This window comes from Hippichthys cyanospilos, chromosome 19 (assembly GCF_059441005.1).
Source record: "Hippichthys cyanospilos isolate Australia breed blue-spotted pipefish chromosome 19, RoL_Hcya_1.0, whole genome shotgun sequence".
Lineage (NCBI taxonomy): Eukaryota > Metazoa > Chordata > Actinopteri > Syngnathiformes > Syngnathidae > Hippichthys > Hippichthys cyanospilos.
In genome coordinates, this window is record NC_142387.1 from 9,491,248 (window position 1) to 9,514,676 (window position 23,429).

Consider the following 23,429-nt stretch of genomic DNA (forward strand, 5'->3'; position numbering starts at 1 on the left):
ACATGCTGTTTGCCAGTTTTGGTTAACTTTATTGTCATATACTAGGATAGCGTGCAATGGTTTTTGCATGACAGTGCTCGGAAATAAAATGACAACGAGGGCAGAAACTAGCAATTTAACCAGTGTGTAATCTTACTATAATCATGTGTAAAACCGATCCCGGCTTCGTTGGCTCAATTAGCTCTCAACATAACAGCGTGGTCAACAGTTCATCATGTAAATTGATGATTTGACAAGTTCACCCCAAGATCTTAATTAAATGTGTTGTCACAGTTAACTGACACCACTAGCATCACCTAGCTTTTTTTTCTCTTGCCTGATTGTGTCACATGCTGCAGGCATTTCAACTATGCGGGGTTCATTGTGTAATGTCTTGTGTCATCAAATGACATCCCCTCTTTCACACATACACACAGACCTAAAAAAAATGTGTTACAAATACTTCCATCCACTAGTCTGCCGCTTCTTTGGGTGAAGGTATGTGATTAATGATCAATAGAGCGATTAGTCATTAACTATTTATCAAACCCGATGTGCCTCAGCAGGATCAACTCCAAAACGGTCGAGCTAAATTTGGCCAGATTAGATGTAATTAGGTCAAGCTTTGATTTCTAAAGCAAGCAGACGTCAATCTAAAACAGGTTTCATTCAGTCGATAGTAGGAAATGCATGCAAGTAATGTTGCACAAGTAAATAACATGATTCAAAAAGATTTGGACTATATGAGGATGTTGTTAGATAAACAGGAGCGTGTATCGTTGTCATCTTAAAAGAGATGCAATCTGTCCCTTTGATGAAGCGTCACAATGCGTCTGTGGTGCTGTGGCAACTCTGACACAAGGTGCACAGTGAGAGCAGGGTGAGACTGAGGTCAGCTGGAGGACATTCCACTGTCCTACTGGCTTATCCCTGATTACGGTATATGACTCTGGTAAAGCTAACTACTGGACACCATCCTGAATCTGGGGTGGAAATAGGTTTGCTTTGCTATAAGTCTGAAATGCCTATGGGGACAGTTTTACACCCAATGTTTTCTTATTTACAGAATTATTTCCTGATATCTGATGTACTGTTTATAGGTTGGCCATAAGAACCTTTAAATGAAAATGAATGAGTGAAAGATAGCATGCTAAAACATCCACAAAGCTAAAAAAAAAAATAACACCAGCTTGCTAACTGAGGTTAAGCTTGCTAAGTTACAGAGCTTACTTTGCCCATTCAGCAGCTTAACTAGGTGAAACAAACGTAATGCGATTATTATTAATAACAAGGCTCGAAATAAACGATTTCGCATCACTGTTTGCTGTGTAAACGTTGGACTTTGCGCCTCATTTAACCACATGGACTCGCCAAACAATCAAACGCTCGCCGGCGATCCCAAATGGTTTTGGAACTACAGCTCATTTGTGTTCAAGAGTGCCAGGTTTCCTTACACTTAATTCAGTGATTTACACGGAACAGTTGCCATGGTTCAACCCGCTGTCAGAAGAAGAGATGGAGGAGTTAACATATTGTCACCAACATGCTAAACACGCCAACTTTGTTTCCGTTAGCTTGACTTGATCAAGTTTCTAATTGATGCTGACAAGTGTTGTGTTTTCTACTATTTGTTTACTGGGGCTCAAAAGAATGTTACAAACTCATTCAAAACCATTGGCAGCTATAGATGTCTAAAATTAATTTTAAGTGGGCCGATGATCGGAACTAAGTTGTCAATATCCGCGTTTCCATCCATATTTGTGGCAAATGTTGGATTTGTCCATTCAAAGTATCTACACAATTTCATATGTAATTTTGGGGATTTTTTTTTAACTAATTAATTGCAAATTATTCCCTAGTAATCCTAATCGCATTTTTTCACCGCCATTTTTTATGATATTAATAACAGATGCTTATCTTTAGAACTAACTTAATAATCAAATAAAGAATACTGTACCTGAGATTGTTGTAATAGCTTTGTTTGATCCTTTAATTTGATTCTTTTCCTAAACAAAACTACTAAATCTAACTCATTGCCTCAGGTATTTTTTCTATACTTTTCTCATAGAAAGAAAATCCATTGCAAAGGTCACTTGAGCTCTGAGGCGCTACATAAAAGATAGATATATATAATACGGTGTTTGAATTTAGCTTTGAAAAATGTGCAAAATTTGTATAAATTTCGTTAAGCTGTCGTAAATGTTTTTGGAGTAAAACTACTTAAACCTTTGATGAAATTGTGGGAATAAAGACGCTGTACTGGTGGTGCCTGACTGTTCTTAGTGTGATGTCAACAAGTTGGACAGCTCAGCATCCGCCATCTTTCCACTTCAATGATTTCTTGGACACATTGTTCACTGTAATCTCGCAAAATATTTCAGTCTTCCCACAAAGTCTCTCAGCTATGAACGAACGTTCATTTAAAATCAACAGGATATACCCGGTAGCCCCAGTGTTTGAAGAATCAATCGCTGACCGTGTCCAATAAGCTTCATGGCTTTTGTTGAGCCAAACAATAAGCGCCTTCTCTATGGCTGCTTTGCATGTCTGCATGTGGAAGTGTTTGTGACTTTGCTTGGCATCCTGTCTATTCGCCTCACTGTCATCCTGTGGATGCTGCTGGGAGAGGATTGCCATTGGCGCCTCCCTCCTTCTCGTTTTTTGCCCTCCTCCCTTCATCTGCGTCCTTCCTGCGGATCCTCATTCTTAAAATCCCCAATAACATGTTGCCGTAGTCGTTTGCCTCGTTTTTCCCGCCATTTCCCCTTCATCTGCTCCCGATCGATCATCTTATGTCATTCAATCAAATATTCAGGGGTTTGATCTGGACGGTCTAGTGAAGATTCATGGATGGTGACTGGTTTGGGTTGAAGGGCAGTCAGGGAGGCAAGGGGAGGTACTAGTGGCCACGACCCGGGACGTCACACCCTACCCAGACGCCCTGACTGCAATAGCACTCTTGTTTTTTGTGTGTGCCTGTGTGTGTGCATGCGACCGGGGGTTCAAAGTGTTAGTAGCTCAGTCAGCTGAGGCTGCAGTGGAGATTGAGACAAAGGCACTCATCCGCATATAAGAAATATTTCTGAACAATCAGTTAAATGGAACAGGGACAACATTTGGGAGACCAATTGCCAGGTGAGAGGTTGGGTACACGATTGATTCATTCCTGTCGGTTCGTATGTTGGAAATGCCCACTGGACGTTTGGATTCAATCATACTGACAGCAACATTTACTGCAATGTTTTTTGTGTGAATGCAGGTTGTAAACTGACCACAGGGGGGCAGACGTCAATGTCGTTCCCAGAGCATCGGGGTGATGGGCAGCAACACAAAGTTGATGAGCAGCAGTTCTTGGCAGCAGACTTCTTATCTGGTATGAAAGAATGATTTGATATTCCACCCGTCTCTTGTAACTATCTAAAGACAACACTTAAAACTTGTACTGTCATTTTTTTCTTTCTTTTTTTTTTTTTACCTGTACTATATGACAAACATGGTTTTTGAAGATCAGTAATTTCAGCGTGCTGTGCTATCAGTGTCTGATTTATTAAACTTTGCAAGTACATTTGTAGTAGTAGGCATTTAAGTAACATTATTTGTTTTAATTTTGGTTTGTCTGTCAGCTCCTTATAAATCTTAACTAGATAAAAGAAGAACATTTCACAAATGAGTCACTGCAACCCAATTTAGCAATAAGATGCTTCATGATCCAATTAATTTGCTCTTAGTTTGAAAGGGAACGTGTGTGGTTCCTTTCACGGCTTCGAAAAGCATTCAAATTCACTTGTGACCCTGTTAAAATCTCACGTAAACCCCAAAGTGCTTTGACGTATCGCCAGTGCACACCTACCCCCATTTGAGTACTCCTGGTTTATATGAATGATCCTGATTATTGAACCTATTGGTTGTAGCTTTCAACCAACTGGACTTGCTTCTGTATCTCCAACACCCGCCAGTCTGTTTAGAAATTGTAGCCTAGTGATAGTTTGTTAAATACAGCATATTTAAACAAGAAAGCAATGATATAAACATATACATAAATAGGATTTTTGTCCCCTTTCCCCTTGTATTTCCATCATCCCTGGTGACCTCTCTTTCTCATCTACAACAACTATTATGGCTGAGCGATATGGCCCAAAAGTCATAGGCTGATATTTTTTACAATTATTAGCATTCACAATGTACTCTAGTGTTACATTTTTAATTAAAATGAATAACAAAACTTGTTTAACTTTTTTTTTTTTGTACTTGTGTGAACATTAAATAAACTGGTAACTGGACACAATGAAAATAGTCAACAATTACACGAATGATTTGCATGTATCATTGTTGCTTGCTCAATTATGAGCTTTTTTTTTTTTTTTTCAGTTGGTCTTTCAACCACTATTGCATGTTTTAAGATTCCTAATCCCTTCCAACAAATAGTAGGGCATTTATATAAGATTCAATAATCACTTACGAATGATGTTGCCTTTTCCTGTATAGTGAAATTATATGTCGTAAGAATGTCATAATGCCCAACCATAAGCATCACCCCCATTTTTTTCCTCTCTTTTTCTTTCCCTCTTGTCATTCTCTCTTTTTTTTGTGCTTATGACTTCCTCCCGACGGTTACCCTTTCCTGTCAGCCTTTTTGGGAGCTTTTTGGGAGCTTACTCTTATGGCTCCCCTCCCACCCCTGCCCAAATGATACATTCAGGCCTGACAGGACTATTTTCAGATGTACTACAAGTGTGTCTCAGAATATCCGACGTTGCTTTACGCTGTACCACTTGGGAGTGATAAACTATATTTCATACTATAAACCTTTGTCACTTTTCACATCACATTGCTTTTTCATAGCTATAATTAAATCTCATTAGGTTTGGCATTTTATAATCACACAAATGCAGCGCTTACTTAATAGTAATCAGATAAATGGCTTGTGGTGAGCTGTACAGTACAAACACACACGCAATCGCACACATTTTATGCTACGAGTTCGAGTTATGCCTTTCACCATGCCAACCTCTACATTCTCAGATGTCACTGTTGCTTTGATGAGACATGGCGTGCCCGGGTTCATGAATTACTGCTCTAGGCTTCAACACAAGTACATAATATTTAGTCTCTTAACACAATTTTCTTCAGTTGAAGTCACACAATGCCAGACTTTACAACTTATCTTGTGTATTATGGATTTTCATGCATCCATAAAAATGGTCAGTGTACATATCAGGGATGAGACTTGACACAAATTCTATAAAATAAGATTTCTCACGAGACGAGATTATTGCTAAATTTGCAATGTACTGTAAAGCGGCTGATATGAATTTTCCAGTTTTTCAAATTTTTCTTTTTATCTAGCAGGCAAAGAGAATCAACAAGCTATTCTGCAAATGTAAATATCTTGCATTCAAATGTTAAAATAAAAGCAGACAGCTTGTCTGATGCATACAGCAGACAGTCTTATATGCCAAGATTTCACCATTATTATTTTTTTTTTTGACTGCAAACCAAATTATCACCACATAGATGATTTGAAAGTAATCAGAGCATCCTATATTTCTTTTGTACGCTGCTGTTATTGAGTATTTTGGCATTTAGATCAAATTAAAATGTTTTTTTTTTCTTGGAAAATAAGTATTAACACTGAAGACCAAATGGCACATTTATACTGAATTATGACTGACTAATTTTTATGTTTTTTTTAAATTAACATTTCTTTTTTACATAAATATAAATTGAGATTTGAGACAACTATTTCACCATGGATAATGAAATAATAATGAAGCCAGTGAAACAAAGTGAAGATCACAGGACACATTTGAGTTAGCCTGGTTTGTTCAAAAATGATCAGTATGAACGGCAACTGTCAGCAATTAATTTGCATCTATTGAACTCCCTTTTAAGGTAATCCAAATGCTCTCATCAGACAATATAGAACACTTGTTGCTAACTAGTGGCTAATTTATGCTAGATGTTGCCAAATAGTCTGGCAACATCATCAGTGTAATTCAATTCTTTTTTTTTAGCTTCCTGAATTAGCGATTGAATATTATTTCAGTTGTGTTGACTCACGATTCCTGGAGCAACAGTATGTGAGACAAGTTAGTCATTGCTGTGACACGCTTCCGGGAACAGCTTAAATAAAAACATACCAAGGCATCTGTGGTGTTATTTGTGATAGTAAGATTTATTTTGAAGTTCTCTCCATATTTGGTGGCCTTTTAATGTTATGCAGAGCATTAACAGGAAAATGCATTCTTCTGTGTAAATGTCAAAAACAATCAAAAGAAAATAGATTTCATGCTGTGCACGGACAAGAAATCTTGTAGCGTTCCATTATCGCAAGATCCCGTCATACGAGATCTCGTTCCATCCCTTGTACATATTTGTACACGCAAAATCAGCATGTTCAAATTTATGAAAGATGCTTGGCATTCAATGTGAAAAATAAGTCTACATTTTTTCTGACTTGTTTCTCAGGTTTCTCACAGCCTGCAGGCCCAGGGTTGAATATGGAGGGGGGCACTACAGCTCTCGCTGCAGAGAAGCCTCCAAGTATCGCCGATCCACTGCAGCCCGTACCCTCAGCAGCGTCAGAGGCCCCGAAAGTGGCCCACAGCCCCATGCTGCCTGAACCGCAAGTTCCTCGCAGCCCCTTGGATCTGTCAGCAGGTAACACATGCAGATTTACTAGCATGTCACCAACGTTTAGCCTTTGCTTGGCTAGCAATACACTGCTAATTACATAATGTTACAATTTAATCAGGTATGTTTTGTTAGAGCTTAACCTGTCTAAAAAAAGTGGTTATCATGAATTACCATGTAGTTCAAATGCCATCCAACATTCTTGCCTTTTTTATGTATTCTAACAAACATGACTGATGTTGTTTGCGCCACTGGAGGCTTTACGCAGATCAGTTGTGTGCCTTCTTTTCGAGAGCTTCTTCCTCTCGCACGCACACCAGCTCAGATCAGATTTAATCATCGGGCTCGAGGTCGATTCACATCTGATGCTGTCATGTATACAGTGTCCAACTTTGCTGTGGCCTCTAGTACTGCCTCCATGTGTTTGCGTGCTGGGTTATGCATCTGTATTTATCATACACAGGAGAGCTTTCTGCGGTAGTTGCTGTCTTGCTGCATTCTTGCTTGCTAAATATATACAAACTTTTTTTCATGGTCACCTTACAGGAATTCTCCACTTGAAGAATCTTCGTCATTTATTTTATGAGCACCTAAGCACATGCCTTTCTTATAGTTTACCAAGATTTAAGGGATCATCGTTTAAGGTTGAAAACACACTGCTTGAGAATTGAAAGTGACGGAAATGTAGTTTTAATGAAGGTGCATTAGATGGAGGGAGAAAATAAAGAAATTTGGGACATATCAGCCATCATTTTATTAAAAAAACGAGAAATGCCCAGAATTTACAAGTGTGGCACTGAGGTAATTTTTCTAAATCTTGCTAAATAATATTTTTAAAAAGTTTAATAATACGTACCGTAATTTACCATCCAAGATGTTTCATTTTTCATTACTTGACCCCTGTGGCTAAAGCAATGAATTCTTGGATTTTTATTGGTAAACAAGCTTTACGCCTCCCATACATTTGTAAGGGTCAATCAATAGTCTGGAACTTATGGTTCTGTGTATAGAATTTAAGAAGAGTACGATGGCATAGTTCTCTCACAATCCTTTGCTATTTTTATCCCAGCTGACATGGTTTGAAAATGAAGGACAAAGAAAACCCTTCTAAATTGCTTCTATGCTACTAATTTTCTATAGCGGTGAGATTTTTTTTCCATAGTCCTGTGTAAAACATGCTTTGAGTTTTACTGAACATTTGTCAGCTTGTCCCAATTATTGTGCCCAAGCAGCAGAATTGTGTAGGCTTGTTCTTCAGTTTAAAGCCCTCCAGAGAGAATTTTAATGTATGGGGCCGGACAGGTGCCCCATTTATTGGTATTAAATGAATGTGTATTTGTGTCTCTGTGCACTGGAGCTAAGAGTAAAACTAGTTCAAACTATAGATTGTACATTGTGTATTTTTTGTCTGTGTGTGGTTGTGAAATGGAGACGCATTGCCACAAGTCCAAAATGGGGAGAAAAAAAAAAAAGTAAAATCAACCTAACATTTTGAACGCTTCATATTGCTAGTTGTAAATGTGTTCAATATTATGAAGTTCTTTTCACCCCTAACCTATACCCCAAACTTAAACTCTTCCCTCTTCACCCACAACAAGGTGCCTTAGGTGACTGCTGGCCAGACCCGATTGCCTGCCTGTCGTCAGACCTCGCTTTCACCCCCAGTGTCAACTCTGTGATCAGTCGTCATGCTAACAATCTCGCAATGATTCGTGACAACCCACCTAAGACCTTGCCCGGTAGAGAAAGCGCTGCTTACGCCGCAGGTGATGAAAGGGACGGAGAGGAATCAGACAGAAAACAGAAGAAAAAGAAGAAAAGGAGACAGAAAGACGAGGGCTCATATGAACACTTTGAGAGCAAGGGTCACCTTGAAGTGCAGTCACAAGGAGAAAACATCCACGCAGATGAGTTGCTCTGCCAAAGACCTGAACCAAAACCAGATAGCGGAGAAGGCGGATGGGAGGAACAGATTTGGAAGAGCGGAGGGCGGGGAAAGAAGGGCAAAAGTAGGAAGAAGATTCCTGAAGAATGGGAAGTGTCTCCTGAGCCATTTGGAACTTCACCCACTGCGAAAATCACCCAAGAAGCTATGATGGATCTGGGAAGTTCTGCTCTAACAAGCATGGATGTCTCTTTTGCTGACATAAATCCCAGCCATACCCCCTGGAAAGAAGAGAGCTTCACAGAGGAAGGCCTAGTGCCTTCTCCACTTTCTCATGATGTATTAGTTCCTGTTCCCATTAGCCCACTTGTCTTGAACAGCGAGCTGAAAGCTACAGCAGCTCCATTCACGATGCCTTCTTCTACCAACGCTGGGCCAGTTGAGTTCGTCCCCACGGCCGCTAGTCCCGGGGAATCATTTGAACTTCTGGTTGACACAAAAGACGTTAGCTCGGGCGACATAGTCGACAGTGGGATGTTTGACAGCAGCGGTTCCGTCCAAGAGACGGCTAAGCAAGCCATTCCCGAGGTAGACACTTCAGCTTTTAGCCCTTCATCCCAGCCCGACTCCGCCAACGGTGAGGTGTTTGCATCAGCCCCGCCCCTTTCACCATCTGACGCGTCCTGGCTCCTGAACAACTCCCACGCCAGCAGCAACAGCGACGCGTTTGACTTCGGCGGTGACGTGAGCACTTCCAGTCATTCTGTGCCCGTGGACCTTCTATTTGACACCCCTTCCCCGGCCCCACTCCGCTCCCCCAAAACCACAGCGCAGGAAGTCCAAACCAAAGAGCACAAAAATGAGCCATCAGACAAGAAACAATCCAAGAAGTCCCGCTCTTCATCTTCTTCCTCCGTTAAGAGCCCGAGCACCTCAGAGGCAAAGAAATTCCCTCCGCCAGCATCGCCAAGTGATAGCCCCTCTTCCGGCTCACTTGGAATTCCAGCGTCTGGCCTTAACCCTGCAGCAAAGCCGTTCTTTCCCAGCTTTGCTGATACCGCCGAACAACCAAGTCTGGTCCCCCCCATCATCGAAGGTTGGTTGTGGATGAAATAGCAGTTAATTATAGAGTACAACGTACGTATTAGCTGTTAGCATGATGTGTGGTTTTGCCGTTAGGGACACAGTTGTATTGTTTCCTGCATGAAGATAATAAATATGCTAGAGGTATTTTTTGGGCTTGTGACTGTGTGACTAATGACCTCAAGAGTGTTTTGCGTTATTTGAATCTAAGGGTTTCCTAAATCCTTATTAACCATGTTTTATGACAGGTGCGATGCTACTAACCACCCAGGCAAATTTTCTCCTCAGTGGATCTACTCTGCTTGCATTTAAAAAACAAAAACTTTTTTTCGTGCACTGTTGTGTCATTAATACAATCATTTTTGTTGAATGTTTCCATTACACCAAGGGCTTGGATGTCACTATTTTCTTCTTCTGTGTCTATTAACTTTCTTGTCTTCTCGAGCAGCCTTTCTCTTTACACCTCTTCTTGAAATGAATCACACTGGAGTGTCATTAACTCTGTTTGGATGTGTATACACAATCATGTTTTTTTTTAAATCAATTGCCAAACTTTAATGATTTATATCTTTTTATTTTGCATGCACTATGACTGCTGACTCGGACACCCTGCCGCTACAGGTAAGTCCACCTTTATTTTCTCTGTTTATGATGTGCCTCAATTATCTTCACAATGCTCACTTACCTGTTTATTGATGTCAGGCAGTTGTTTTTATTCCAAAGGTGTTTCAGAAATATTAGAATTATTGTGCACAGTATATTTACACTACATATGATGATATAGCACAAAAAGACGTACGTTTTGCAAAGGAGTCTCTATGACACCATTCAACAAAAACTTCATGTTCCTGTCACGTCAACTAAAAGTATAAAATTAAATTTGCTGATACCCGCAAAAACCCTTTCACTCACGCGCCCCCTAAACAGCCTTCAAGAACCCAATTTGAGATCACCGAGATAACACATTCTGTTTGGATGGCGTGCATCCCAAAAAAATTAAGTTGATATAAGTGTGTCTTTTCTCAGAGTGGTTTTGTGGATCATCATGATTTATGAATACACAGGGCAATTTCCTTGTCATTTCCTCCCATTGGAGATGATAATAAGAACAAAAGAGGGCTTCGGTGCAGGAACAGCACTGCGGAAAATGATTACAGCTTGGTAAAAAGACAAAAACTTGCAAGGGCAGCTTCTTTACATTCAAAATTTATTCAGCCATCTTGCTGGAAAGATATTGTCATGTTTGGGGGGGATTTGTTGTGGCTCCGTGTAGGCATTAAAAGAAGGCTAGAACGGAGTTCAAGGGAGTCTTAAAAAGTTTTTAATCATGACTATTAAAGTTTTACTTCCCTTTTAACCTGTTGTCAGTGTGTCAGGGTATATCCGTCACTGAGCGCCTATAAAGCCATAAAATTGAAGGCACCTCTGTCCACAGCTCTGAAATGAATCATGTCCCATTTGCTCTGGTTTGCCACTACTCCTTTTGAAGTGCAATTTGGAATCCTTTTTTGAACTTGAACTACTCGCATTAAAATGTAATACTCCGCAACACTAATTTTGTCAATTTCCCTTAAATTTCCCTTTTTTTCTGGCAAATTGCTCTGTATAATTCACACAATACTCAATAGCAGTACATTCTGGATTCGCAGCTTGGGACACTTCCATAAATGTGATAAAGTCCGATAGAGACAACCACAGAGGGAACATTAAAACAGACGCTATCTGAAGCAGAAAATCCGTCGGTCGACAAAGCGGAAAAGAAAGAGATTAATGGAAGCCAAGCGATAAAGATGCAAGTCAAATTCGATGCGAAGTACTGTCAAAGTCAAAAAGAAGGCAAAGGATGCCGATCATTTGTGCGGTTTGTGAACAGATTTGCTTTTCATGCCTCAGCTGTTGAATTTGTACCCCACAAACGGATTTGTCATTTTGTTGATGTCTCTCTTTAATACGATTTCCTGACTGACTGAAAAACAAAGCTTCACTCGTCATGAAATTGTTTATCTTCTCTTCTTTGCATTTCTGTAAAATGTTCTTTGGATTCACTGTTGCAGGAAGGCAAATTGTTATCTTCAAGTTTATTCTAAGACACATGCATAATTCCCTTTGGTGGGGAGGCAAGAGATGGCAGCTGTAATGAAGACAAATAATCGTTATTGTTGCTGTGGAAAGGGATCCTCTGCATTGACGATTAGTCAAGCGTTTTTTTTTCTGTTGTCTCAGAAATATTGTACTGCAGCAGCGGTCATATTTGCTTAGAATTTGTGGTGTTTGCACAAACACCAGCAGACCTTCTTCATTTCATGTTTTTAATTACACAATGTAAACAAACACAGTAGGCCGCTGTATAGTTCCACTAGAACGTGAGACCCATTGGAAGTTCCTGTGAAAAACACGATACGCTGGGCCCCAGTTTTTGGCGTTAGTGTTTCAAAGCAAAAAATAACTGGTATTTCTTTGGTTTGACACTCATAAGGCGGGCCAAACGGATTGAAACCCATTGGAGGAACGATGTAGTGACACAGATTAGGAAAGTAATGGCAGCTTCTGTGTGTGATATGTACAATCATAAATAAATACCGTAATTCCCCAAATATCAGACACACCTGCGTATAGGACACTACCTTAATTTTGGGGTCAAATTCTAGTATATTCTATGTTACCGTGTAAAAGACAATGTAAAAACTATAGCAAAACAGAATAAATCTCATCTTCCTAAACTCTTCATATTTTCTTGTGTTTATAGCCGTAAGTTGTATATTTGTTGCGGGTTAAGGGTGTTTCAGATTTCCCACGTTGTGAGCGGTCAAAGAACGCGGCGCCGGTGTAACATTGAATGCACTCGAAGCGGTTGCTTTTCCTTTTCCTCGCAACACAGCTGGAGTTAATTTTGCCGTAAATAGCCGAAGTTGTTCACCATCCGTGTTTTACCAAGTTTATGATTGTGTGCCAAAAGACGACAATTAATAAACGAGTCAAATGGATTACATTTCCCTGTTCTCTAACCAGAACACTCGACTGCATACGTTGCCATTCTTAATTGAATTAGATGGCGACATCATAACCTTTACATGATCCTCTCTGTTTTAGTAATATTACTGTGTGTGAACAAGGATGGACTCGGACGATGGTTCAGTCTGCTCGCTTCTTTTATTGAAAATAATCCTATTACAACAATAGCTAACGCGAGCTGCTGTTCACTGACCACAGGCACTGGCTGCAAATAGCCTACTCACTTTCACCCTATACGGTATCTCGTCCCGCAACGGTAATTATTGAAAGTGAGACTACGGGCGATTTCAAAATGGACGTCTGTGCGTCAAAGTTCAGCTTATGTGGCTATGTACCATTTATAGGACGCCCTCATACTTTTGGCCATCATTTGGGGAAAAATATGAATCTTATGTTTGGGGAATTACACATTTCGTGTTTTTATTTACGGTGTATTGTTAGACTGATATAAGACAGTCGAAATAAAAATAACATTTGCTGTATATGCGATCATTCAGTTAGCACGTCTGAACCCCCCCACCCCCCGAGCTTCTGGAATTTTCAGCCAACACAACAACCATCACCACCAAAATGGCTGGAACAGGCACACTGATGAGGAGTCGGTCACCATAGCAACAGGAGGCGGTTGCGTTGGCAACTAATGGAAAGAGGGTCCATTGCGGGAACAATAGATGTTTGGCGAAGAAGGGGGTGTTGTTACTTGGCTGGGAAGAAGATGAGCTGGAGCTAAAAATAGACATCACTAAAGACTGTCTGTCTACATCATCTGTATCTGTGACAGCCCTGCGGTGATAAGTGTTTTCTTCCACACCTGTGATCTTTGCTTCTTTATATATCTGTCTTTTAGAGGCGCGTCAATTCGAACATTTCATTGATGGCAGGCGTTTAGTTTTATTCCCTGGCATCGAGTATGTTTTTGTTTTCTTTTAATGTCAGTTAAGAATAATTCAATACTCGCAACAGAATTTTGTTGTGGTGAACATGCTTTGTTCTTTTTTTCCCCCTTTTGTTTTTAAGAGAATCAATAGAAAGGGCTTTTTGCAGCTCGATTGGATTTTTTCCCCTTGTCTATATGCCCTCCCGGTGGCTTACATGGGCTATTAGGTACAACACAGTGGGGTTATATAAGAATTGGTCGCCTCTGTATTTGCCTTGTCCCCATGAAATTTAAAAGTCAGTTTTGCAAACAGGAGAGAACGGATAAATCGGCTTGAATACTTGATACACAGATGCAGTGACAGTACACCAGCTGCCCATCTGCCTGCACCTCAGGACTTGTTGGGTTGCAGCTGCCCGTCAAGTTGTCTTTGATTTTTCCTTGAACTGATTTCATTGATATACTTTTTTGGTAACTATGAACTGTTTCATACTCTTTATTAGATGTCCAAAATGTTTACTTTTCAAGCAGATATTGATTTTTAGTAGTCATGTACAATTTTAGAACAAAAAAGCAAATTTTCTAAAATGTATTTAGAAAATTTGCTTTTTTGTTCTAAAATTGTAAGTTTAGAGAACTGCCAGGTTAATCAGCATGTCTGAAAATGCTAAATGAAAATTTTAACAATCGGCCCCTGTAGTTTTCTGCAGCACTGTTAATAAAGCAGTCCAAAATTTCAAAATAACAGAAATATTGAAATTTCTTTGTTTGAATTTCAAACAAAAACAAAAGTTTCAGTCGGTTCCCAGGCTCAGCAGAATTTCTTATAGTTACCATAATATTTAAATAAACACAAAAAAATTAAAGAGTTTTGAATTGATTTGTCAGCCCGCCCGTCGGATGTTAGTGCCAGCAATCGACTCGGCTGATATGTCGATTCTTATTCCTAATAAATTGAGCAATAGGTGTTTTCCAAATTGTAGTGGTAATTTGTTGATTCAGTGAGATTTTAACCAATCATTGAAACACAGTGTGTCCACACTAAATTTCAACATGTCAGACACTTTAGAAAATTACTCCTTGCAAATTATAAAACCAACAAAAATCATAGTTACTAAAATTCAACAATATATTAAGGCACACACGGTTAATTTAGTCTTTAATCTGTATTTGTTTAGCTAATTTCATACAGTATATGTAAACACTGTTGTAGTGCTGTAGGGGTTAATGGAGGGTGATTCTCCACAATGTGACCGGATTCATTGTGACAGATAACAAGGTCTCTTTACCAGAGGCTTCCTCTCCATCCCCTATGGTTCTGTTGCTGTTCTTGTCCTACTCTCTTGTAATGAGTAGACAGACTGTAGACGTGCCGATGTCTTGTACGAGCTTACATCCCGCCATGGACATTCTTGTTATGACAAATGGAAACGTCGAACATTCTCTAACGCTTACTCGTCCTTTAACTTGGAGGAGTGGGCTATATTTTTTTATCTGTTGAAATGGGCAGGACAAGTGATAGCTAACGAGGAAAAATAAGGTGGTCCTAAATTAAACGAGCCCTTCAAAATGCCTTTTGCTGTCCTTGCTCTGCACTCTTGAAGGAAAATTCAAGGGCATAGCTCTGTATGTGTTTCGGGGCAAGAAAGACGTGAAGGGAAAGTGAAAACTGAAAAGGGAGTGGGGGGGCTTTCTCTCTCTCCACCGTGAGGGGCGGGATTTGGGAGTTGCAAGTAACCATTTGGCATTCACAACTGGGTCACGTGACTAGCACAGTGTGTGTGAAGCAGTGAGGCTGAGCGAGAGAGAGCGAGCAATCACGAGAGAGAAGTCTACATTCACAACAGCATCAGTTTGAGGTACAGAGAGATTTCCCATGAACAGCGGACCCTGGTAACTGAGTGGAAGGAATTATAACGCAAAGAAACCAAAAGAAAAGCGAAGATCAACATTTAAGCTCCTGAGACCCAATAGAAACGGGGAGACAGCATGTCGTCTCTCTCAGATCAGAAGTCGGGCTCTCCCTTCTCAGAGTATAGTGAGCTCTGTAAGGGGGCGTCCCTGTCACCAACAGGAGCGACCCCGACTTGGGATTGGCAGTGTCACCCCGGTATTGATGTGGAGACACCGAGAGGCTTGGGAGTAGCTACTGGCCTCAGTGGCGAAGAAAAGCTGCGCTTCTTCGAGCAGACAGAAAAGACCGGCGCGGATGTTGAATCGAAGGCACCAGGCGGGGTTGGGAGCATGCCGGGGTCCACCTCCTTAGGTAACGCTTCATTAGGCTCTGCGGGGGAGAGCCCAGAGAGCCCCCGGTCTTTTTCCCCATTTCCATCCCCGGCTTCCCCCGGCAGTCTCCCCTGTACACCTGCCCCGCAATGCGGCGTGAGCAATCGTGTGTCTTTGCCACCAGTTCCTCAAACTCCAGCCGGTCACACGGCGACCCCGATGCCCACCGCAACCATGCCTTCGCACGCATCTGGACTCCCCTCAATTGAGGCCTCTACTCCAGGTGGATACTCTCCATCTGAATCATGGGACAACTCGAGATTTGTTGAGACCAGCCCAAAGGTTGCCATGCCCCAGGTGCCTCCTAACTATTGCACCATGGGTGTTACCGGTGACGACTACTTAAAAAGAACCGATGAGGATATCGCCAGAGAGACCCTCGAGGAGCAGCTATTATCCGTGGGTTCCTCAGGGGAAAGTAGTGATGACACCGAAGAGGGTGAGGAAGAATTACAACCTTGTTTCATGGGAAGAGCGCAGCAGCAGAGGAAGGCGATGCGACGAGCAATGTCTGACTGTTCCCACCTGTCGGTACCCACCAGTCTGGAGCTTTCTGATAAATACCCTGGCGGTGAACTCGCAGGATTGGACCAGCTAGGGTCACCGGTCGGCGGGTCACGTCGACCCCAGCATTACATGCAACGTTCGTTGACAGTTGCAGATGATCAACACCCTGATACACCACCTACGCTCTCTGCCGCCGGGACCACGCATATCGACCTAAGGCAAACACCGCCTGAACCTCGCCTGGTTCTCTCCCCATTCTTAGCACAAAGAGACCTTCCTGAAGAACCCTTGGAAGTGTTAAAGTTGGAAAAAGAGCAAAGAAACATAGTTCTTCCAGTGCCCCCGTGCCCCAAAGCTTTCAGCGCAATGGACTTTACCTCTGACGTCTCGGTTGGCTCAAACAGCTTTGATAAACTGGCTACGGATAAAGACCTGGGCTATACCGAACCCAATCCTAAGCTTATTTCTGATTTAAAAGTGGGGGATAAACTAGCGGCGGAACCTGATGATCATCATGTCGTAAGTTCCTCTAACAAGTTTGGCCTGAACGTGACTAACCCCGTCATCAAATTTGATGGTAGGTGAAAGTGTGGCATTATTTCTTCGGTTTAAAAAAGCGTGGCATTATTTCTTCTGTTAAAAAAAAACAAAAACAAAAAAACATAATTTGCAGGTTACGCCATAGTCTTACACATAATTGAATTGTTGATTCTGGGTTAGTGTACATTGGTCTTGATTGCAGTTGTCAGTGTGGGGGTGCAATGCCAGGCCATATGACTGAAGGGAACAGTCTTTGATTTTGCCGTGTGAAGTGTATTTGCACAATCACGTCAGCAGATGGTGCTATGGGACTTTTGTTTTAGCCGCCCTCATTTTTTTTTAGATTCAGAGCTATTGAGTAATAATGGTTCAGTGATCTTTATGCTTTTTTTCCTCCATCTGCTCAACTTCATATGTCATTGCCCTCCTTTGCACTAGTGTAAACAGACGCCAAAGTCATCATCTTTATCTGAACATACAATGTTGTTTGTGTAGTTTAATGATATAATTTATGATATAAGATAAAAGCTTAACTTTTTACAAAAAAATATTAAGGATTAAATGTTGGGGGTTTTTTGTTCTTGTTTTTGTTTTTCAAATTCAAGATCTCTTTACTGATGGGGTTTTTTCCCCCCTTGCTTAGCTGCATACTAACCTGAACCCGTTGACCCATCGTTCAACCAATCAAATTGGAACACCTTTATTGCCAGGGAACATTATAAAACTCTCAAGACCAATTTCTGTAACTGCACGGTCACTACTTCCTACAGAATAGAATGCAATTTCCAAAAATCACAGAGGGAGCAATACTTTGCAATAATGTATTGTAGCAAAGTAGCAAGTGTGTGTAAGAAATTTTGTCATAACTTAAAACATCATGTGTAAACTTTGCAAGTCATGGGAGTTCCCGTTTCCATGAGGAGTTTTTTTTTTTTCTACTAATACATACATATGTATAATTCTACCTTTGGATTTTTCCAACACCTGTACGGGATTTTGTGGAACATCTAACTATTGGCCTGTATGAACCGTTCCAAAATGTTCCTGACCCCGCCCCCCCTCACAATTTGAGCTGGCATTTATACTTGACCTGCTTTGTGATCCAATCTTCTCAAGAAATATTTGTTCTCGAAATGACCCTTTCACGGACATGCAATTCACCCTCCAACGCACATCGCGTCAGTGATTGATGCCTCCAATTGCATCGTAAATAAATCGTGAACCACTCTCACAAAGGTTGAAGGTGAATGTCGGTGGCTTGTTTCACTTTTTGTCATTTTCCTGCCCTCTATCCTCGTGAGTCCTAGCCTATTCATTTGTGTCCACTCAAGTGGACATTTGTTTTCGGTCTATATCTTTTGCCTCATTGGCGCTGCCAAGTGTGCTCAAAAGAGGACATATAGGCCTTTCCAATGTTGTCATTATTTTAGGGTAGAATACAATTGACTTTACTGTTTTTCTGAGACAAAATGGACACAACAGTGGACAAAAATGAATATTTGATGTAGCATTGTCAAGCTCAATCTGACGTTCATTTTTAAATAATGTACCTATGAAAGAGTTCTTTTTCAGGTCTGATGATGATCTGATTTCATTTGTTTTATTCTCTTCACACTACTCCAAATTTTGCATCCAAAAGTAAAAGCATCTGAATTGCGTTACATTCTTTGTCAACTGGGATAGGCTCCAGCGTTGTAAATTAGACGGGGTTAATTAGAAGCTGCACACGCTGTTCCTGATCTGATTCCAAAGCTCCTCATTGGTCTCCCCAAAGATTCTTATTGATTGGCATTTGATCTGCTATATCTCTGGTCATGGAGTGTCTCCAACAACAGTGATGGAAACCAGAAACAGGAACTTGCCAATGAAATAGCTAACTGGATGACAAGTGTGCCAAATTATCTAATTTAGGGCAACAAGGCATCTTGTTTAATCCGAGTGAGGTTTTCTAGCACAAATGGGTCAAAGCGTGAGTGTATTTTTTTTCAACCCAGCCTGAGGTCATCATGACCTCAGGTCAGGTGATGCAGATGTTTCATTGAGTGAGTCAACATATCTGATTTGTGTATGCCGTGCTGCATCTGCTGACTATATGAAGGAAACTTCACGCTCCACATTAAAAACAAAATCTTTTTTAATGTTTCGAAAGACAAATGTTGACATTTTTAAGTCAAGTATTTATTACCTGCTAAGCTTCATCAGCAGGGAGCGATGTTCCAATTCGTTTAATAACAACCATATTATTGAAAATAATAAAATTGCATTGTATCACTTAGTAAGCAGCTTTTCCTATTGAGGTGATTTCTACTTTATTAAATACAACAACAAAAATCTTGAGCAGAAAGTTGTAAAATATATCATTGTTTCACCTTGTAAAATGTCCCCACAATCATGACTAAACTAAAAGACAACTAAAATGGCGTCAAAATAACTCTAAACTGTATCTGATAACCTTGTACAAAGACAGACTGGGCAATTTTGGAAATGAAGGATCTAAGGCACACAACAATAATGGATTTTTTTTCTTTCGCTTTCCATTGTAGACAATCTTTCCAAGTCAGACAAAAAGGAGGAGAAGCCCAAAGTGGACCTTATTGATCCAAGCGGGCAGAGGAGCGTGAAGGTTGAATCACCAATCAGTGAGACGGCGGCCAGCGTGAAGAAAGACGTCGAAACGGAAAAACAAAAACAAACAGATATCAATCTGTGGAAAGAGCCTGAAAGTGTTTCGCAGAAGGAAAAAGTGGCAGAAAAGGTCACAGAAGGAAAAGATACTCATGCGAAAGAGAAGGCCACTGTAAAAGTTACTGAGGAAAAAGACTTTGAAACGGTTCCTAATGAGAAAGAAACAATGAAAGTCAAAGAGGACGCATCTGAAAATGTGAGGAAGCTACCAGAGGAAAAGATGAAAGACAAAGAGCCTGAAAAAATGGATTTAGTCCAACAGAAAGCGGAAAAAGTAAAAGATCCCGTTGAACCCACAGACAAATTAATCAAGACTGAGAAATTTGACAAGGGAGAAAAGGTGGCCGAGAAAAAAGCAGAAGATGCGGTCAAAAATGAAGCAGGTGTCGAGAAAAAAATCCCCGAGAAGACTGAGAAGCCCGTCAGCAAAGAGCAACACGTCGAAACCAAAGTGGAAAAGACCCCCGAGCAGCTGCCGACACCCGTCAAGCTCGACGCCGCTCCAGACAAGGCGGAAAAGAAGGCTGACACGGCAGCTGATGTGGAAGAAGCCACCAAACCTTCCGCACAAACACACAAAGCTGAGAAAGCCCCGAAAGAGGATGAAGTGGAGAAACTCTCGGAGAAGCCGGCGGAAGCAGCAAAGCAGATAAGCGCCAAGGAAGAGAAGCAGGAGAAACTTCAGAGTGACAAAAAGGCGGTGGAGAAAAAGGATGACAAGAAGGAAAAAGCTGTGAAAGCAGATGGAGGAGAGAAGGCCAAAAAAGCAAAGCCTTCCACCAATGGGAGCAGCGCAGCACCGGGCAAAGACTTGGCCGGTGCAGACAAGAAGACCAAGGTAAAACTCATCGGAGATGTAAAATGATTACACAGGGTTCTCAGACTATGACAAACATTGGCCTTTTTTTTAACAACTGAGTTACCTTTAATTACCATATACAGAGTTTCTACTCTAAAATGCACTGGGTTATAAGGCACCGTCTCAATTTTATTTTTTGAACATTTGTGAGTATTGAGCCAACTATTGCATGTTAAAGGCAACAAATCAGTAAAGTAAATGAGTCTAACTTGATTCCACTTATATTCAACATCAATAGACACACCCAGGTTTAACCCTCTAAACAGGCAAAACTGACGAGAGCTTTCGTAAGAGCCATTGCTTAAATTCTAACGTTGCCCGAAATCCTTCTAAAATCCTGAAAATTATTGCCTGTTTAGGACTTCAAAATAGAAAAACAAGGGCCTAATAACGGCCATTTTTGCCTGTTTAGAGCATCTGCCATTATAGCCAGTAAAGGGTTTAAGTGCAATGATTTTTTTTTTTTTTAGAAAATGATTTTAAGCCCTCCTTATAATCCGGAAAATATAGTCATTTTGAAAGGAGGTTTGTTAGTTTAAATTTTTGTTTGGGTGTAAACCGTTCATTTTAGTTTAATCGGCGAGCGCTTCATGATGGGATGCCTTGTAAAAATACAATCTGAAAAAAATACAACCTGAAAAGGACCATCTCTACTGACCATGATCGACAATCAATCTTGAAAAAGTGGGCGCGCTCCCCAAAGCAACCCGTTGCATTGATGACAGCCTGAATTTTCAAAAAATAAAACTAACAAACCTGCTCTAAAAACTACCATATTTTCCAGACTATAAGGCACACTTAAAATCCTTACCTCAAAAGTTATCAATGCACCTTATCAGGTGTGTTCAACTCTATATGGATGCTTATTTGAAGTTGAATAAAGTTTGACTCATTTACTGTGCTTACTGTACTGGTTTGTCTTAAATGTGCACCAGTTTGCCTTTTGTATGCAATTTTCCTCAAACAAAATTGAGACGGGCCCCTTAATCCATTGTGCCCTGGATTTTCCCCATTGAGGATTTAAAAAAAAAAAGTGAAATTTTTGTATTAGAGATGTGTAAAATATTTGTACTTTACATATTTGAGGTTTCAGTAACTTCTCGTAAAAGGACATACATAAATCTCAAAATGAATCATTTAAAATGAAACCCAAAAAATCATTCGTGATAACTGTTTAAAATTAAGGATATTTTTGCTTTGTGGTTAGTTTTAGTTTTATAAACAGAAGCTATAGTTGCAGTTTTTTGTTTTGCACAGCAAGCACAAAAAGGCTTTATATTGTAGTTTTGTTTTTGTTTTTTTTTGTTTTTTTAATTAGGACTGTAATAACTGTTAAACATTTGATATAGCATATAGGTTATCATTCCCTCATAATGGGGATCTTTCAATTAAGCTCAACTGAAGCAGTCATACAAGTTTACTTAAGACGAGCTATTTTTTAATGCATGCTGCTTTTAGCTTTTTCTAGTGCTTTTTATAATTACTGTACAGTGGAACCTCAAAGAATGAATTCCACCAAAATGTTATTAAATATGTAGAGAATTTCATCAGTGTAAATATAAGTTAACTCCAGTTTAATAGTAAAATTTGTGACTTTTCCCTTGCTGAGATTGTTGCTTTATTCATGTACAGTAAGTGGGAAAAACACTCAGCTAATTAATTTTGTATGCTGACACTTGAAGTCAGACAGTACACGCCACTTTGTTATTTTTACATCCAATTTGGGTCAAATTCGGAATGACTTTTTTATAGGTTCCACTGAATACAGTCCAGGTTCTGTTTTACACATCCAACAAGTCTTATTTTGTAGATATGATTTCACCGTTTGCAATTGAATTGCTGCTTCTGCAGTTTTTATGATTTAGTTTTCCTTTGCTTCATCTTTTACTTTTTTTTTGTTTTTGTTTTTTTTTGCCTGCATCCATCTCTGTCTTTGCCACGCATCTCAGCCTGCTGCTGCCGGGGCAACAAAACCGAGCACCCTCTCCAAAACACGGCAGGTTGCAGCCACTGCTGGTAGTGGTTCTGCCGCGGCACCTACTAAGCGCCCCGCCCCCTCCTCAACCACAACCACCTTAGATAAAAAAACAACCACCAGGGCACCATCGGCAGCCGCTGGTGGCCCAAAGCGGCCCTCCACAAATACTACCAGCCGCCTTTCATCCTCAGCCACTACCGCTACACGTGATGTTAAACCCAAGGTAAGCTATCGGACATGGATGCTAATATTTTGACTTCATTTAAGAAACATTAAAAGGTTGAGGTAAGGTCATCTCTTAATGAGCTATAGTGGATTTCATTGCTTGAAAAAATGACCAACAGTTGATTGAACATTAAACTCAAGGCTTAAAAGTCAATACATACACATGCCACATACAAAATGTCTTAAAAACTGTCAAAGTATGAACTCATTCACTGCCATTGACGGTTATAATCGTCAAAGATCCATTTTAACTAGGCTGGCTGTAAAAGAGTCAAAATGGAAGCATTTTCTACACTTTTTAAAAGTGTTGGTGCACTGAAATGGAAAGTTGCACAGAGCGTTCTAAATTGACTTGTTTGTCTTTGTTTTTTTAATGAGCCATTAAATGTCTACTGCTTTAAGTCCTGGGGCGAGAGAGATGCAGTCCCAATACAACCAGAGTCATTAGAATCATACTCCTTGTAATGAAAATTACCAGCTTGTCTCCTGTTGAAATTCCCTTTAAGATTTGACTCAAGTACTAAACTGAACACAATAAACTGCTGATAGCCTACTATAATTAAGTATCAATTGATGCACTGTTAAGCCCCATATATTTTGTGGGCTGTTCCAGGCCCACTCGCAATTGTAATGTTTGTACTAATTTTACACTCCTATACAATTTAAACACATTTCTTTTGAGGGAGTGAAAAGATGTTCCAAAAAAATGGACGCAAACGACAATAAATCAGGATTGAGCAGTTTAATGTTGCCAAGCCGGCTTCTTGCTCGCCCTTTGTCGCCCTCTTTCGGTGGCCTGCTTAACTACATCACGTAGTGACACTACCCATGATAAATAGGCAGGCTATTTTTAGCAGTCCAATGCCCACAGGTGCAGGGT

General features: G+C 40.4%; 1 protein-coding gene across 8 annotated transcripts in view; it reads left to right on the forward strand.

Moving 5' to 3' along the window:
- LOC148407831 (uncharacterized) overlaps positions 1-23,429 on the forward strand; it is a 62,415-nt gene that overhangs the window by 25,889 nt on the left and 13,097 nt on the right. For 4 of the 8 annotated variants that reach the window (XM_088401489.1, XM_088401490.1, XM_088401493.1 and 1 more), the window contains exons 3-7: positions 3,239-3,352; positions 6,448-6,639; positions 8,211-9,593; positions 19,346-20,325; positions 22,296-22,547. In XM_088401489.1, coding sequence (XP_088257615.1) covers positions 3,239-3,352; positions 6,448-6,639; positions 8,211-9,593; positions 19,346-20,325; positions 22,296-22,547 — 2,921 coding nt within the window. Of the gene's footprint in view, positions 1-3,062; positions 3,115-3,238; positions 3,353-6,447; positions 6,640-8,210; positions 9,594-15,342; positions 16,840-19,345; positions 20,326-22,295; positions 22,548-23,429 lie in introns of those variants that run through there. The other 4 variants (XM_088401494.1, XM_088401495.1, XM_088401497.1 and 1 more) reach the window with 4 other exon arrangements.